Here is a 17,944-nt window from a genome sequence, read left to right on the forward strand (position 1 = left end):
CTGAAAGGGTAACATTAGTTGTTTACTACAAGGCAAAAACTGCACGAGGGGTCTTACCCATTTTCCACATTTTTCTGCGAAGTGTAGCTTATGGTACGCAGTGGAAGACGCGCAATAACACGATATGCGGCTAAATCTCTCCGGAGGTGAGTATTAATTGCGTTAAAAATCCTAGACATGATTTAACTAATTAAAATATATATTAAAAACCTCAAACCATACCAGAACCACCTCTGGCTAATCCCCCACCGCAATTTACTGCAGGCCTACTATACCAAAGCACAATTTTGCATAAACAGTTAGCTGGACACGCCTTCGTCCGCGCAGAGCCCCAGTCAATTTAGGCACAGTGAAACTTGGTGCGTTCAAAACAATTGGGAACTCGGAAAAAAACGAGCTCAGACTGGGAAAAATCGTGACATCAGTGATCCTCAGGTCGGAGAAGTTGGAGCTCTAGGATCTGGCCTTAATGACTATCTTGAAGATCAATCTGGCCTTAATGGCCAAGTACTCTTATAATCTCCACCCGGCACTCCACGGGACTGGCCACTCCTCAGAGCCTGGTTCCTTCTTCCCAGGTTCCTGCCTCTTCCCAGATTCCTGCCTTTCTAGAGTTTTTGCTATCCACTGCTTCTACATCTGCATCGCTTGCTCTTTGGGGTTTTAGGCTGGGTAAAAATGGCTAAAATAAAATAAATTGATTGATTGATTGATTGATTGCATGATGCTCGAGTTTCCAACTTGTAATTCCGAGTTGGATGACCGTTCAAACCGATTTTTACCAATCTCACCTAGCCTACACAATACACATTAACCAAGGCCAGTGATGTGTAATGACACAATATGGGTGAAGAACTCAAGTTACTCTGAGCGACACACTGGATAAGAAAGGGATCAGGACAAGACTAGAATATTGAATTCCTTTGTGGGTGACATTCACAGTAGGCTACGGACATGATAAAACTCCCACTCAATTGATGTAGCACATTTCACAAGGCCTCCAGGATTGACACAGGAGGTTATGTGTTGTTTTTATCAGTCCCTGCTGGTTTGATGTATTGGATCCAGTCTGAACAGGCCACGGAGGGACATAATTGCGTCCCAAATGGCACTCTATTCCCTACATAGTGCACTACTTTTGACCAGAGCTCAATGGGCCCTGGTCAAAAGTAGTGCACTATGTAGGGAATAGCAATTTGGGACACACATAGACTTACAGTACCATTACATTTTAGGTTGAGGTTGTGGGTTCAACTCCCACATCTACTATTATATAAGTACACCCCCTAGAAACCCCCTGGAATAACTGACCTGGATTCAGCTGGTCTCTGTTGATGAATGCTATTGGATGTATTGTTACAAAACAGGGAGTTTAACCATAACTTAACCATACTTTTCAAAAAGTGTGTGTGTGCGCGTGTGTGCATGCGTGTGTGTGTATGTGTGTATTCACACATGCATGTATGTGTGCGACTGTACGTGTGTGTGTGTCATAACCATTGCTGGGGGGGGGACAAACTGTTACTTTGGAGGTGACTAACTATTTGAATACAGATCCCCAAAAATTACTACTTTTTAACACTATCTGAATACAGATCTCAGAAAGTGACTACTTTTCAAAACTATTTGAATACAGATCTCAGAAAGTAACTACTTTTTGAAACTATTTGAATACATATCTCAGGAATTGACTATTTTATTTTTTAGAAACTATTGGATTGGCTGCCTTCGACTAATGGCAGAGTTGTATCTGGAACTGCATGCTGTCCCTGTAGGCTGTCTCGTCATTGTTGGTAATCAAGCCTACTACTGTTGTGTCGTCTGCAAACTTGATGATTGAGTTGGCGGCTTGCTTGGCCACGCATTCATGGGTGAACAGGGAGTACAGGAGTGGGCTGAGCACGCACTCTTGTGGGGCACCAGTGTTGAGGATCAGCGAAGTGGAGGTGTTGTTTCCTACTTTCACCACCTGGGGGCGGCCTGTCTGGAAGTCCAAGACCCAGTTGCACAGGGCGGGGTTCAGACCCAGAGCCTCGAGCTTAATACAAGGGGAGTGTGTGCATGTGTGCGTGCAAGCATGTGTTTGTGTGTGTGTGTGTGCGCATGTGGGCGTACATGTACATGTGTGTGTGTGCTTGTGCAAGCATACAAATGTTTAAGTGTAAGTGACAACATTCCACACCCCCACTATGAAACCTGCCAGGCCACCACCTTGGGTTATAATGATTTGTGCAACGTACCACAAACCCCAAAACCCTAAACTATAAGTACATCTATGCTTGTAAACTATAATGGTAGAGTACATATATGCTTCAAAACTATAACTGTATATAAAGTGCCTCTATGAAGAACAGCTTTGCCTGTAGGTTTTGTTAATCTTATGTAACTGTGATGGGCTCCAGTGATTCGCTAAGGGCTCTATATTGCCATAGATCAGTGATGCTGTAGGCCTACTATGGTGCTGGGATCTTTAGTTAGGCCCAAAATGTTCCTTCCCCATCCCATCTGCTTCCCATGGACACACACACACATGCAGCTGCATGATGACCTAGTCTCCCATTCATCACTCCTGTCACAGCCCCCGTGGGTAATGGTGCTTTCAAGACAACTGGGAACTCCGAAAAAACAATTTTCCCCAGTCAGAGCTTGTTTTTTCCCAGTTTTCCCAGTTTTCTTGAATGGACTGAAGTCGGAAGTCGGATATTCCGAGTTGTTATGAATGCCGCATAACTCCCAAGCCCCAAAGCCCCACTGGGTGTAACGACCACTTCTCACACTCTTCCTGCAGTTGCTACATCCATTTTTGGTTGTATGATATGTAGCCATTGATTCTTGAAATATATAACGTATAAATGCCTCATGAGCTTAGTTAATCTGTCGTACCCCATCAACACCCAAAATATAAGCTTGTTTTTCCCCATCCCTCAGCTTTTTACAGAAACAGGGGCGAGAAAACGTTTTGTTATTGTTTCAAGTGCTGATTGCCGCTTTAAATACTTATATATATATTTTTTATCAAACTCTTTGTAGCCCCTGAAGTTACCTGCCATCTGATTGTGCAGTTATCTGTGTATTTTATTCATTTTAACTCATGGAATTCTGACAGGTCTAACCAGATTGGATGAGTTTAAGAATTATATTAATCAATTCGACAAAAACAGACAAAGAAACATATTTATGCACAGACACTGAACATATGTTAGTCTTGGCAAAAGAGGCAGCCCCACTTTATATCTGAAGGCTCCAGAATAAAATGTATAAAAAGTTATCCTCGTTTTTGGTGGTCACACATAACCCAGAAAAGTTTAATTCCAAGTCATAAGGGAACGAGCTATTGCACATTTTGATTGAACCATGCTAAATATCTGTGCTGAGCGCCTTCTCAGAAGTTACAAGCAACCATGAAAAGTTATTGCACATTGCCCTGTCTGCATCATTATTTTAAGTAAACATGCACAAGTGAAAATAACAAGTGTCCTTTGTGCTACATTTGCACCAAAACAACTGGGAACTTCTACATCTGCATTGCTTGCTGTTTGGGGTTTTAGGCTGGGTTTCTGTGTAGCATTTTGTGACATCTGGTGATGTCTCCGACTTCCGACTTCAGTGCGTTCAAAACAACTGGGAACTCTGAAAAAAACGAGCTCCGACTTGGGAAAATAGTTTTCAACGGTCATCCGACTCGGAATTCCAAGTCGGGAACTCGGGCCTCTTTCTAGAGCTCCGACTTTCCGACATGAAGATAATAGAAGTCATGATTTGACATCGTTTTTTTCCGAGTTCCCAGTTGTCTTGAAAGCACCATGTGTAACAAGGAGGAGCAGGCGCACCACACCCCTCTTTTGGCTTATAAAGGCAGACGGATCACGGCATCAAACACTCTCCAAATCTAGACGAAGCGGTTGGTTGAGAAAGTGTATCTCAAGTACAACGGCAATCACCAATGATCATGGCACCCGCTGGAGCTAAGAGGGTAAGTGGCGACTTAATATGAATGAACGTCATTATGGCTGTATCCTAATGCACGCAGTCTTTTGCATGACCATTGCAGATGTGCTATGTATTGCTTCAACTATAGAGAAGTTATTTGGTATAATGTGTAAGTTATTATAATGATACAAATTCACACAATGTGATTGATGGAACAATTGTGCGACTTCTACTTTAACTATATTCTGTAACTTTGTTTTAGATAAGAGTTTCCCAAACACGGCCCTGGGAGTTTTGGTGGATGAGTTGATTATTTGAATCAGTTATGTAGTGCGAGTTTGGGTAACACTGCCTAGTTTAAGGGTCCGTGCTATCCGGTATCCTTGGGAAGTCCCTATAATTATTATTATTATTATAAGTCCCTACCCCACTGAAGTTGAATCGTTCAAATTGATAAGAGTTGGGGTTTAGGATAGGGACGTCCCAAGCACTGACCAGAGTTTACAGATAGCTTATTTCATCCAGGGAGCTTTTATTCATGTATTAATTAAGCGTGCATATTTCACACTTGGAGAATGACCAACTAATTACGCGATGTTTGTGCAGAACATTCTGGAGCGCCTGGATGCAGGCGAGATTGTCATCGGGGATGGAGGCTTCGTCTTCGCGCTGGAGAAGAGGGGATACGTGAAGGCAGGTCCCTGGACTCCTGAGGCCGCCGCAGAGCATCCTGAGGCTGGTAAAATAAGCGCGTTTATCTAATTGCTAATATATAGCAGTTCGCGCAGCCTCGCGCCTCCAACTTGTCCACCAGACCGACGCATACTGTAAAATAATTAGTTCCGCTAACAACATTTTTGTGGAAATACGGTTATATTTTTAAGTTGTAAATAGTTAACTGTTTTGTCTTATGAACTTGATGTATTCTGAACTATAACGATTTAAGTTACTTGAACATTTGTTGTAGGCTAGTGAACATGTAGTGTCACTTCTACTTAAGGTACTAACCTTTTTACTTCTGTTTTTCGTGTAAGTAGTTCTGATTACTAATTTTCAGTGGTGTGTCTTAATGTTTAGACTAACATTGAAGACTTGTCACTTTAACCCCCTTTGCCAGGCATTCTTGAGCACCGTGCTCATTTCTAGAACAGTAACTGGAGGTAGAGCTGTAAGCATTACAAGATGCTGCATTAGCCTCTGTTATGAAGAGTGGTGCACATTCCTTGTTGATGGTGGGAATGGGTTGTCTCATTGAATATACATTTTCCCAACGGTTTTGATATCGTTCATTATCATTGAAACTTCATAGCACAACAAACTGCTTAATACTATTTTAGAAATACATTTCTTTATTAACACTCTTAAATAATGTTGTATGCATATTGTGAAGTTAAAGAAAAGTTTAATTACCCCAAACCTCCAAAAAACAGAGCCATGTGGCACTATATATTAATAACTTGCAGAAAAATTATAACTATCAGCACAACACAGAAATGTCATTGTTTTACTCAAATATCAATCTCTGACTACTTTATTTTAAGTAAAGATCAAATTACTTAATGTTGGACTGACTTTAAAATATTAAATAATCATAACTTGTGAACTCTACTTTAGATTAGCAGAACACAAGGAAATAGTTATATTTGCTCTAACCTAATATTTGTTAACAGTACTCAAACATTAAGTGATACATCTTATTGACATGAGTTGGTACCACTTTTATGCTTGGGGTTCTACTGACCGTTGGAGATGTTTGAGTAGCCACTACTCAATTTCTTCAATTAGTTACTTTTTACAGTGCAAGTTTTAACCAGACGAGGCTAAGGCAATAAGTCGAAGTTGTAAATGCTTAGCCAAAAGCCGATTGCTCTTCTCACTTCCAGTTCGACAGCTGCACCGTGAATTCCTGCGGGCGGGATCAAATGTCATGCAGACCTTCACCTTCTACGCCAGCGACGATAAGCTGGAGAACAGGGGTAATGCTCAGCGCTTCACAGTGAGTATCTGTCTGCTCTGTTTTTATTTAACCAGGTAAGCCAGTTGAGAACAAGTTCTCATTTACAACTGCAACCTGGCCAAGATCAAGCAAAGCAGTGCGGAAAAAACAACAACACAGAGTTACATATGGAATAAACAAAATGTACAGTCAATAACACAACAGAAAATATCTATATACAGTGTGTGCAAATGTAGTGAGTTATGGAGGTAAGGCAATAAATAGGCCATAGTGCAAAAGAATTACAATTATAATTTAGTATTAACACTGGAGTGATAGATGTGCAGAAGATGATGTGCAAATAGAGATACTGGGGTGCAAATTAGCAAAATAAATTACATGGGGATGAGTTAGTTGGGTGGGCTAATTACAGAAGGGCTGTGTACAGGTGCAGTGATCGGTAAGCTGCTCTAACAACTGATGCTTAAAGATAGTGAGGGAGATAAGTGTCTCCAGCTTCAGAGATTTTTGCAGTTCGTTCCAGTCATTTGCAGCAGAGAACTGGAAGGAATGGCAACCAAAGGAGCTGTTGGCTTTGGGGATGACCAGTGAGATATACCTGCTGGAACGCATACTACGGGTGGGTGTTGCTATGGTGACCAATGAGCTAATATAAGGCGGGGATTTGTCTAGAAGGGATTTATAGATGACCTGGAGCCAGTGGGTTTGGCGACGAATATGTAGTGAGGTCCAGCCAACGAGCGCGTACAGGTCACAATGGTGGGTAGTATATGGGGCTTTGGTGACAAAACGGGTGGCACTGTGATCGACTACATCCAATTTGCTGAGTAGAGTGTTGGACGCTAGTTTGTAAATGACATCGCCGAAGTCAAGGATCAGTAGTATAGTCAGTTTTACGAGGGCATGTTTAGCAGCATGAGTGAAGGAGGCTTTGTTTGCGAAATAGGAAGCCGATTCTAGATTTAACTTTGGATTGGAGATGCTTAATGTGAGTCTGGAAGGAGAGTTTACAGTCTAACCAGACACCTAGGTATTTGTAGTATCCACATATTCTAAGTCAGAGCCGCCGGGAGTAGTGATTCTAGTCAGGCAGGCGGGTGCAAGCAGCGTTCGCTTGAAGAGCATGCGTTTAAGAGCAGTTGGAGGCCACGGAAGGAGTGTTGTATGGCATTGAAGCTCGTTTGGAGGTTTGTTAACAGTGTCCAATGAAGGGCCTGATGTATACAAAATGGTGTCGTCTGCGTAGAGGTGGATCTGAGGGTCACCAGCAGCAAGCGCAACATCATTGATATACACAGAGAGTAGAGTCGGCCCGAGGTCCAGAGAACAGGCCCTCCAATTTGACACATTGAACTCTATCTGAGAAGTAGTTGGTGAGTCATTTGAGAAACCAAGGCTATTTAGTCTGCCAATAAGAATGCGGTGATTGACAGAGTCAAAAGCCTTGGCCAGGTCCATGAAGACGGCTGCACAGCACTGTCTTTTATTGATCGCGGTTATTATATCGTTTAGGACCTTGAGCGTGGCTGAGGTACACCCATGACCAGCTCGGAAACAAGATTGCATAGCGGAGAAGGTATGGTGGGATTCTAAATGGTCGGTGATCTGTTTGTTAACTTTGCTTTCAAATATTTTCGAAAGGCAGGACAGGATGGATATAGGTCTGTAACAGTTTGGATCTAGAGTGTCACCCCCTTTGAAGAGGGGGATGACCGCGGTAGCTTTCCAATCTCTGGGGATCTCAGACGATACGAAAGAGAGATTGCGACAATTTCGGCGGCTAATTTTAGAAAGAAAGGGTCCAGACTGTCTAGCCCAGCTGGTTTGTAGGGGTCCAGATTTTTCAGCTCTTTCAGAACATCAGCTATCTGAATTTGGGTGGAGAAGTGTGTGGGGGGGGCATGGGCAAGTTGCAGCGGAGGGTGCAGAGCTAGTGGCCGGGGTAGGGGTAGCCAGGTAGAAAGCATGACCAGCCGTAGCAAAATGCTTGTTTAAATTTTCGATTATTGTAGATGTATCTGTGTTTCCTAGCCTGCTGGAAGGAGGTGCTCTTATTTTCCATGGACTTTACAGTGTCCCAAAACTTTTTGGAGTTAGTGCTACAGGATGCACATTTATGTTTGAAAAAGTTAGCCTTTGCTTTCCTAACTGATTGTGTATATTGGTTCCTGACTTCCCTGAAAAGTTGCATATCGCGGGGGCTGTTCGACGCTAATGCCGTACGCCACAGGATGTTTTTGTGCTGGTCAAGGGCAGTCAAGTCTGAGGAGAACCAGGGGCTATATCTGTTCTTATTTCTGCATGTTTTGAATGGGGCATGCTTATTTAAGACGGAGAGGAAAGCACTTTTAAAGAACAACCAGGAATGAGGTCAATATCCATCCAGGATACCCAGGCCAGGTCAATTAGGAAGGCCTGCTTGCTGAAGTGTTTTAGGGAGCGTTTGACAGTGATGAGGGGTGGTCGTTTGACCACGGACCCATTACGGACGCAGGCAATGAGGCAGTGATCGCTGAGATCCTGGTTGAAGACAGCGGAGGTGTATTTAGAGGGTCAATTAGTCAGGATGATATATATGAGGGTGCCCATGTTAACGGATTTAGTGTTGTACCTGGTAGGTTCCTTGATAATTTGTGAGATTGAGGGCATCTAGTTTAGATTGTAGGACGGCCGGGGTGTTAAGCATATCCCAGTTTAGGTCACCAAGCAGTACGAACTCTGAGGATAGATGGGGGGCAATCAATTCACATATGGTGTTCAGGGCACAGCTGGGGGCTGAGGGGGTTCTGTAGCAAGCGGCAACAGTGAGAGACTTATTTCTGGGAAGGTGGATTTTTAGAAGTAGAAGCTCAAAGTGTTTGGGCACAGACCTGGATAGTATGATCGAGCTCTGCAGGCTATCTCTACAGTAGATTGCAACTCCGCCCCCTTTGACAGTTCTATCTAGATGGAAAATGTTGTAGTTGGGAATGGACATTTCAGAATCTTTGGTAGCCTTCCTAAGCCAGGATTCAGACACTGCTCGAACATCAGGGTTGGCTGAGTGTGCTAACGCAGTGAATAACTCAAACTTAGGGAGGAGGCTTCTGATGTTAACATGCAAGAAACCAAGGCTTTTGCGGTTACAGAAGTCAACAAATGATAGCGCCTGGGGAGCAGGAGTGCTACTGGGGGCTACAGGTCCTGGGTTAACCTCTACATCACCAGAGGAGGAGTAGAATAAGGCTAAAGGCATTAAGAACTGGTCTTCTAGTGCGTTGGGTACAGAGAAAACAAGGGGCCGATTTCCGGGCGTTGTAGAATAGATTCAGGGCATTATGTACAGACAAGTCTATGGAAGGATATGAGTACAGTGGAGGTAAACCTAAGCGTTGGGTAAAGATGAAATTAATCTACCTGTAAATCTGTTTACTATACATTTCTCAACGCCTGTTCAGCTCCACTTTATTTCCCAACGTGGTGTTTAGCCTACTTGGCATGTTTAGCCTACTTGGCATGTTTCACAATGGTGATATACAAGCCATTGTACTGTACCTCAAACTACAGCAATAAGTTTGTACACTAATCAATGGCTGCTTTGACACCAGGGTGCGCAAATCAACGAGGCTGCCTGTGACCTGGCCAGAGAGGTGGCCAATGAGGGCGACGCGATGGTGGCAGGCGGGGTCTCCCAGACCCCCTCTTACCTGAGCTGCAAGAGTGAGGCCGAGGTCAAGGGTATCTTCAAGAGGCAGCTCAATGTCTTCGTCAAGAAGAACGTGGATTTCATGATTGCAGAGGTAGGAATGTGATGTTGTACACGCATATAGCACATTTTCTTACACACAGAACATACTGATACTGTACGTCTCATTTTGACCTGACCGTTTCTGTATGCAATGGATCCTCACTTGGACAATGCTGGTTTCTGTGTTTTGGGCCTTCACATATTTACCCCATCTGTGTGTTTGTGCAGTACTTTGAGCATGTGGAGGAGGCAGAGTGGGCCGTGCAGGTGCTGAAAACCTCAGGGAAGCCAGTATGTGCCTCCCTGTGTATCGGCCCTGATGGAGACCTCAACGGCGTCAGCCCTGGGGATTGTGCTGTCAGGCTGGTCAAAGCTGGTATGGGACTTAATTTAACCATTTAGATGTGCACAAATGCATGTTTGTTTTACTATCCTTGTGGGGACCAAATAATTGGATGTTCAATTCCATTTCCCCAACCCTAATTGTAAGCCTAAAATAGCCTTTTCCTTGTGGGGACCGGTGGCATGTCCCTCCGTGTTTTACTATCCTTGTGAGGACTTCTTGTCCCCCACAAGGATAGTAAAACCAAAAATGGTGTCAATAGTGGTATTATTGTCAAACTTTCAACTGTCATCTCACTCTCTGCTTATAGGAGCCAATATTGTTGGCATCAACTGCCACTTTGACCCCATGACCTGTGTGAAGACTGTGAAGATGATGAAAGAGGGAGTGGAGAGGGCGGGGCTGAAGGCCCACTACATGGTGCAGCCTCTGGCCTACCACACGCCTGACTGCAACTGCCAGGGATTCATCGACCTGCCAGAATTCCCCTTCGGTACACACACACACACACACGATAACATCTCCATCGCGATCTCTCTCCTGCCCTCTAGTTGTGTCCTGTTTCTCTTTTTCTTCCTTTCTCACCTCCCTCCTTTCTCCCCCTTCAACTCTGTCTTTCTGACTACATTTCTCTCCCCCAGGTCTGGAGCCCAGGATTCTGACCAGGTGGGACATGCACAAGTACGCCAGAGAGGCCTTCAACGTTGGCATCCGTTTCATCGGGGGCTGCTGCGGCTTCGAGCCCTACCACATCAGGGCTGTGGCTGAGGAGCTGGCCACAGAGAGAGGCTACCTGCCCACTGCCTCCGACAAGCACGGCAACTGGGGCGCTGGCTTGGAGATGCACACCAAGCCCTGGGTTCGCGCCAGGTAAGGAGACCGTATATGCCACACGGGTACAAATTAGATACCAGGAACCACAAAGGAGTGCTAGTATGACTCCAGTTCAAAATCACAAGAGTACAATTATTTAAGTCTAATTGGTACAATAAAACACGAGGTTACGTAGTACTGTAACATTTTATTACCAGCTTATAACTACGTTTGGCGTATACATATGAACGTCCTTCTCTTCCCATAGGGCCCGCCGTGACTACTGGGAGAAGCTGAAGCCAGCATCCGGCCGTCCCAAGTGTCCCTCCATGTCCACCCCTGACAGCTGGGGTGTCACCAAGGGCCATGCCGACCTGATGCAGCACAAGGAGGCCACCAGCCAGGATGAGCTCAAGCCCCTGTTTGAGAAGGCAAAGGCCAGCCACTGAGCACTCCTCCTGGGCTAGGAGGGAGGTGGAGCCCCTGGAGGAAAAGCAGGCAGTAGGAAGCTGTTCTCTACTCGTGGGGGGTGTGCTGTGGTGTGGTGTGAGAAAGGCAGAGGGGAGAGCTCACACACATTCCAAGTTTACATACCAAAAATGATCAGATAAAGTCTTATTGTTCTCCTGATTTCTAGGACTATCTTTTTGTGAACCAAAAGTTATTTTTCTTATGTCGTTCAGATTCGCACCACCTGTACATAGTATAGCACCACCCTATTCTCTTCTGTAATAATTGTGAAGTGACATGTTATAGATTTCTCATTTCAAACTTGATATGTGCTTTACTCAGACAGAATGTTACAGGAGTCATCAAGCCAGTGATGCGTACTGTGAGTGAAACAAACTAAAAAGTTGCTGTCTTGCCTCCAGAGAGTGCTGTTGATCTGATCTGGGGTGTATTCATTACGCAGAGTCTGTTGCAAAACATTTAGCAACAAACTGTTTACTCCAAACAACATTTGGCAAGAAAACAAGTTTCTATTGGATAAATGCAGGTAGGTTTTGTTCTGCTTGTTTCATTATTATTTTTTTAAAAGTGTTTCCATTACAAGAACTAATGAATACACCCCTGGTGCTATCGAAACACAAGCTTATAAAGTGTGACCAAAACTGCTGTGACCACAATGTTAGCACTGGTGAAGAATGTAGCATAGCCTAGTTCTGAACACTAAATTTAGTGCCAAATATTGTCTTACCAAATGGAAGTATTGACTTCATAACTGTTTGATTCAATAAACTTCCACATGACCTTAATGTTTGACTTTTTAATTGTATTTCTTATCAAAACATTAGACATGCAAATGTTTTCTGAAGTAAGTGTTAACAAATACAGTAAATTGTGACCTCAAAATATAAATTATTCACTTGTATAATAAACAGCTTCAAAGCCCAATCCAAATGAGTACTAAAAAGCACAATCATTCTACCATTACAAAAAATGTCATGCAGAAATATTCAATAATCATAATCTCCCTGTCAACCTGAACTGTTTCTTTCACTGGATGCCCTCACCAACTGGCCATCGTGTCCATAGAGACTAATGTAATAAGCACTCTATGGTGCACACTGCATTAAGCGATCTCTGAACTGCACATAAAACAACTGTGCAATACTGCATTTGCACTCCGTTCATCTCTCTGCATTTAGATATATTGATACTGTACATTTGTACATCTACTGTAATATTTGTATATCCACTGCTCCTTCCTTTACGGCTCTGTTCACTACATATTTTGTATATAATGTATGTAAACTTCGTTAATTCCTGTCTGTATTTTAGATTTAATGTCACAAGTACGGTGAAATGCCTTTCTCGCTAACCCCAACAATGCAGTAATCAATAACTATGTAACACTAAAAATAACAAGGTAGAACAAAAACACAGATCTAGAAACAAGAACACTATAAAGTACACAATATACAGGGTCAGTTCCAGTACCATATTTACAATGTGCAGGGATCGATAGATATGTATAGGGAGGGGTAAGGTGACACGCCATCAGGATATATGATAAACAGAGTAGCAGCAGAGTTTATGATTGTGTGTGCGTGTAGAGTCAGAATAAATGCATATGGGTGTGTGAGAAAATGGAGTGAGTATGTGTGTTGGAGTATCAGTGTGTGTGTAGGGCCCTGTGAGTGTGCATAGAGACCGTGCAAAAATAAAATCCAAAGGTCAACTCGCATAGTCCGTGTAGCCATTTGGTTAGCTATTTAGCGGTCTTATGGCATGGGGATAGAAGCTGTTCAGGAGTCTGTTGGTGTCACGCCCTGACTCTGGGGACTCTTATTTGTTGAGTCAGGGTGTGATTTTCTATGTCGTATTTTCTATGTTTGTGATCTAGGTTTTGTAGTTCTATGTTTGGCCGGGTGTGTTTCCCAATCAGAGGCAGCTGTCGCTCGTTGTCTCTGATTGGGGAGCAAACTTAGGCAGCCTATTGGCAATTAGGTGCTGTGGGATCTTGTTCCGTGTGAGGTTTGTTGTGTGTGTTACCTTTGGACGTCACGTTTCGTTGGTTTATTGTTTTGTCGTTGTTTATTACATTTAAAATAAACATGTATGCATATCACGCTGCGCCTTGGTCTGACCCGTCCTTCAACGAACGTGACAGAAGATCCCACCAAACACGGTCCAAGCATATCCTGCGCCGGTTCTACGTACTGTATCGCCAGTGCGTGTGCACAGCCCTGTGCGTCCTGTGCTAATGCCTCACACATACTGTGCGGAAGTAGGCATCCAGCCAGGACGGGTTGTGCCAGTTATCCGCTTCAGACCTCCAGACCGCCTCCACAGTCCGGTACGGCCCGTTCCTGCTCCTCGCACCAAACCAGTGGTGCGTGTTCCCAGCCCGGCCCGGCCTGCTCCTCGCACCAAGCCAGTGGTGCGCGTCGCCGGCCCGGCCTGTTCCCGCTCCTCGCACCAAGCCAGTGGTGCGTGTCGCCAGTCCGGCCCGGCCTGTTCCTGCTCCTCGCACCAAGCTAGTGGTGCATGTTCCTAGTCTGGTTCGGCCCGTGCCTGCTCCTCGCACCAGACCAGTGGTGAGTGTGTCCAGTCCGGCACGGCCCGTGCCCGTTCCACCGGTGCCTGGTCCGGCACCAGTCAGCAGCTCCCGTCCGGAGCCAGAGCAGTCCGCTCCACCGGTGCCTGATCCAGCTCCGGTCAGCTGCTCCAGTTCGGAGCCAGAGCAGTCCGCTCCACCGGTGCCTGATTCAGCTCCGGTCAGCTGCTCCACTCCGGAGCCAGAGCAGTCCACTCCACCGGGGTCCAGTCCAGCTCCGGTCAGCGGCTCCACTCCGGATCCAGAGTAGTCCGCTCCACCGGTGCCTGATCCAGCTCCGGTCAGCGGCTCCACTCTGGAGCCAGAGCAGTCAGCTCCACCGGGGTCCAGTCCAGATCCGGTCAGCGGCTTCACTCCGGAGCCAGAGCAGTCCGCTCCACCGGTGCCGAGTCCAGCTCCGGTCAGCGGCTCCAGTCCGGAGCCTGAGCAGTCCGCTCCACTGGTGCCCGGTCCAGCTCCGGTCAGCGGCTCCAGTCCAGACCCAGATGTCAGCCCCTCTCCAGGTTCGGGGTCTCCCACACCAGGGTCCAGACAGGGCTTGGAGTATAGTGGGAGGAAGGAGAGGGGAAGCAGCGCGCCGAGGTCCAGACCAGACCAGGGGCGCAACAGGGAGGCGGAGAATAGGTGGTTGTCACGCCCGCACCCAGCCCCTACCCTGAGAAGGAAAGGTTGTGCGGTCGGAGTCCGCACCTGTGGGGGGGGGGGGGGTACTGTCACGCCCTGACTCTGGGGACTCTTATTTGTTGAGTCAGGGTGTGATTTTCTATGTTTGTGATCTAGGTTTTGTAGTTCTATGTTTGGCCGGGTGTGTTTCCCAATCAGAGGCAGCTGTCGCTCGTTGTCTCTGATTGGGGAGCATACTTAGGCAGCCTATTGGCAATTAGGTGTTGTGGGATCTTGTTCCGTGTGAGGTTTGTTGTGTGTTACCTTTGGACGTCACGTTTTGTTGGTTTATTGTTTTGTCGTTGTTTATTAAGTTTAAAATAAACTTATGCATATCACGCTGCGCCTTGGTCTGACCCGTCCTTCAACGAAAGCTCAGCGATTCAAATCAGCAACCTTTTGGTTACTGGCCAAAGCTCTTAACCGCTAGGCTACCTGCCGCCCGTTCACAAAAGCAAACATTCGTCCAGGAAACTTATCTTTTAGTTTTCAGAATGCTTTATATATTTTTGTTATATGCAATTTTTACATGGTAGACTATCTCTACCTAACTGTGCCATGTAGTGTGACTGCTTGGTTTAGAGTTGACTAAAGCAGTTTGGCTGCATACATTTTACAGACAAAGTATGCCATCGAGTGGACAAAATGGAAACCACCTTGTAGTATACTACTGTGTAATAAACGATCATCTGTAGGTGGCAGTGTTTTGCCATCTGGCCCACTATCATCCCCAGTAGACTACAATATCGTCATAACAAACATTGACTGTATCAAAGGCAAAAGCAGCAAGTAAAAACTAATTAATTATTGACTTACAAAATGTGTTGTAGCTTAATAGCCAAAGAAGAGGGGGCAAAAGTTTGTTTGTACCATGTTTTGTGCTTCTACCATGTTGTGCTGCTGCCATGTTCTGTTGCTACCATGTTGTTGTCATGGTGTTGCTGCCATGCTATGTTGTTGTCTTAGGTCTCTCTTTATGTAGTGTTGTGGTGTCTCTCTTGTGATGTGTGTTTTGTCCTATATATATATTTGTAAATCCCCGCAGGAGGCCTTTTGCCTTTTGGTAGGCCCTCATTGAAAATAAGAATTTGTTCTTAACTGACTTGCCTAGTTGAATAAAGGTTAAAGAAAAAAGAAAAGTGGAAACGTCTCTCATTTAAACACCTCCCAAATAAACAAAACAGATGTTCAATGGTGAGTCCTCAAAACATCAACTGAGCTTAACCTAACCATTCAGGTTGATTCTGTCACTGGCAACAAATGGTCTGAAGTCAATGAAATATCTATCATTTGATTTTATTATCTAACAAATTGTCGCCGCCATGCTTGTTGCTATGACCCTTTTATGTCATGGTGCCTTTGTTATTATTTTATGTATTTGTTCAATGTAGGCCTATATGCTATATTGATATAGAGTGAAAGTTGTATGAGCACAAATTACTTGCCAGGGCAACGGTTACTAATTATGTTATGCATGATTTATAAGACATGAATAAAGGTTTCTATTAAAAGTGATTTGATAAAAAAATATATATAGGGATTTGTAGGCTACATTTGACTTTTTTTTCTGCGTCACCACGTCCACTGCGTGTCCCACGTGCAGATGTTTAGGTCCTCGTGCAGATCTACGTCACATCACTTCGCAGTTGGAAGAAAAACGTTTGATAGAGGGAAAGATGTGACATCAAAACAACAACAATTTGTCGGACCGAACAAAGGGACAGCTCATGGACAATATCCCCCGGTTGTCTTTGGACTATTAACAATCCAGAAACAGTAGAAACAGTATTTTCGAAAATTTCAGAAAGGGGGTTTGTTCAGAAAAGCACTCCCCCGGGTTTGACAGCACTGCACGCAGCTCTCAACCGTTTCACAGCTTGTAAACAGATCCTCACACGTGACGCTGGGAACCATGGCTCTGCATTGTCTGTAGTCGCACAAAGGGAGCCAGCCAGCACACGTAGCAGGCGGGTGAGCGAGGCAGGTGAAGAGTTGACAAGCATGCCAATTTACGATAATAAGACTCTGACGCTTTTTGTGTCTGTTTTGTTCTTATGGATGTAGGTGAGCTTTTTACGGAAATATTTTCTTCAACTTGATGTCTGATTTGAGGAAAATCTGCGCAACGTTCAGAGGGTAATCAACTCTCCAGGCTTGTAAACAAAGCTAGCTACGGCTGGTTTTCTGTAATATTTTTGGTTAGCTAGCTAGCTAGTCTTTTTAGCCTCAACGGCGAACTGTGAAAAGGGGTATTTGTGTGTGAGCTCGCTAGCTCCGTTTTTACTGGCTGGATGAGATGTCATTCATGATGGAGGATTCTGTAGAGTCGGACTGGGTGGCGGTTCGACCAAATGTTTTCGACGAAAAGGAAAGACACAAATTCATTTTCATCGTCGCATGGAACGAGATCGAGGGAAAGTTCGCCATAACCTGCCACAATAGAACAGTACAGAAACGGACTGCGTTTCGGGAGTCGCTATTGGAAGCTGTCGAGTGCGACCTCGTATCCCCGGTCACCGTCAAACTAGCCCCCGAGGCAGACAAACACAAAACTCCACTAAAAAGTCCCACCAAAAGGAAAGATGACATCTCCGCATTGGTTAAAGTTAGATCTAACGTCAGCCCGAAAGGAAAAACCCCGACAAAGAGCCCCATACGAGAGAGAACGGCCGCGGTGGGTGGCTCGTCAAGGCCAGCCGAGAGTGTTATCAAAACACTGGGGTCGTGGGACATTGTGTCCTGCAAGGTGACCGACATTGAGGTCGTGGAACCAGCGGATGTCCCTGGTTTGCCTCGCTCCCCGAATGATGGCGACGGAGAGGAGTCAGACAGCAGCCGAGAGGGGTACAGCTGGGCCGGGCTATTCTCCTTCCAGGACGTCCGGGCAGCCCACGTTCAACTATGCGCTGTCAACTCGGACCTGGAGCCCTGTCTGCCCCCCTTCCCTGAGGAGCCGGCGGGCATGTGGACGGTGCTATTCGGGGCCCCCGAGCTGTCCGAACGGGAAACGGATGCCCTGTGTTACCAACTACAGGTGTACCTGGGCCATGCTCTGGACACCTGCGGCTGGAAGATCCTTGCCCAGGTGCTATTTACGGAGAGTGATGACACAGAAGAGTACTACGAGAGTTTGAGTGAGCTGAGACAGAAAGGATATGATGATGCTCTCCAGAGGGCCAAGAAACGTCTCCAAGAGGTAAATTAAACTACACTCCTGTGTCTCAGCACCCATGTTTTATTGCGGAATAGCTCAAGTTGTGAACAACCAGTCTCCAGACAAAAATAACAAGTGTAGCTAAATAAATCCTCAACTGTTTTGCATGACTAACACTAGAAAATTGGTGACATACATTTAGAATAATACGATAATTGATTTCATGCCATCATATCATCATCATTCTGAGTCTCACAATGAAGAGTAGTTAGTGTTTCACATGAAGGAGAATGCCT

The 17,944-nt window shown here is 45.1% G+C and overlaps 3 protein-coding genes across 3 annotated transcripts in view; 2 read left to right on the forward strand and 1 right to left on the reverse strand.

Moving 5' to 3' along the window:
• The window catches only part of LOC311127383 (dimethylglycine dehydrogenase, mitochondrial-like), a 28,671-nt gene extending 28,081 nt beyond the window's left edge, over positions 1-590 (reverse strand). Inside the window, exon 1 of the mRNA XM_084159231.1 lies at positions 58-590. Within this exon, the coding sequence (XP_084015357.1) occupies positions 58-179 (122 nt within the window). The 5' untranslated portion in view covers positions 180-590. The remainder of the gene's footprint in view (positions 1-57) is intronic.
• A 3,275-nt stretch (positions 591-3,865) lies between these two features.
• LOC311127384 (betaine--homocysteine S-methyltransferase 1-like) lies at positions 3,866-12,026 on the forward strand. Its single transcript, XM_084159232.1, has 8 exons — positions 3,866-3,973; positions 4,537-4,669; positions 5,814-5,926; positions 9,475-9,666; positions 9,843-9,990; positions 10,268-10,450; positions 10,599-10,827; positions 11,039-12,026. Exons 1-8 carry the CDS (start codon positions 3,944-3,946, stop codon positions 11,217-11,219), a joined length of 1,209 nt encoding a protein of 402 aa, XP_084015358.1. The 5' UTR covers positions 3,866-3,943; the 3' UTR covers positions 11,220-12,026.
• A 4,101-nt stretch (positions 12,027-16,127) lies between these two features.
• Positions 16,128-17,944, forward strand: part of LOC311127664 (junction-mediating and -regulatory protein-like) — a 76,112-nt gene continuing 74,295 nt past the window's right edge. The window contains exon 1 of the mRNA XM_084159524.1: positions 16,128-17,690. Coding sequence (XP_084015650.1) covers positions 16,791-17,690 — 900 coding nt within the window. The 5' untranslated portion in view covers positions 16,128-16,790. The remainder of the gene's footprint in view (positions 17,691-17,944) is intronic.

Source organism: Coregonus lavaretus, assembly GCF_964263955.1.
Source record: "Coregonus lavaretus genome assembly, chromosome: 4".
In the NCBI taxonomy this organism is placed as follows: domain Eukaryota; kingdom Metazoa; phylum Chordata; class Actinopteri; order Salmoniformes; family Salmonidae; genus Coregonus; species Coregonus lavaretus.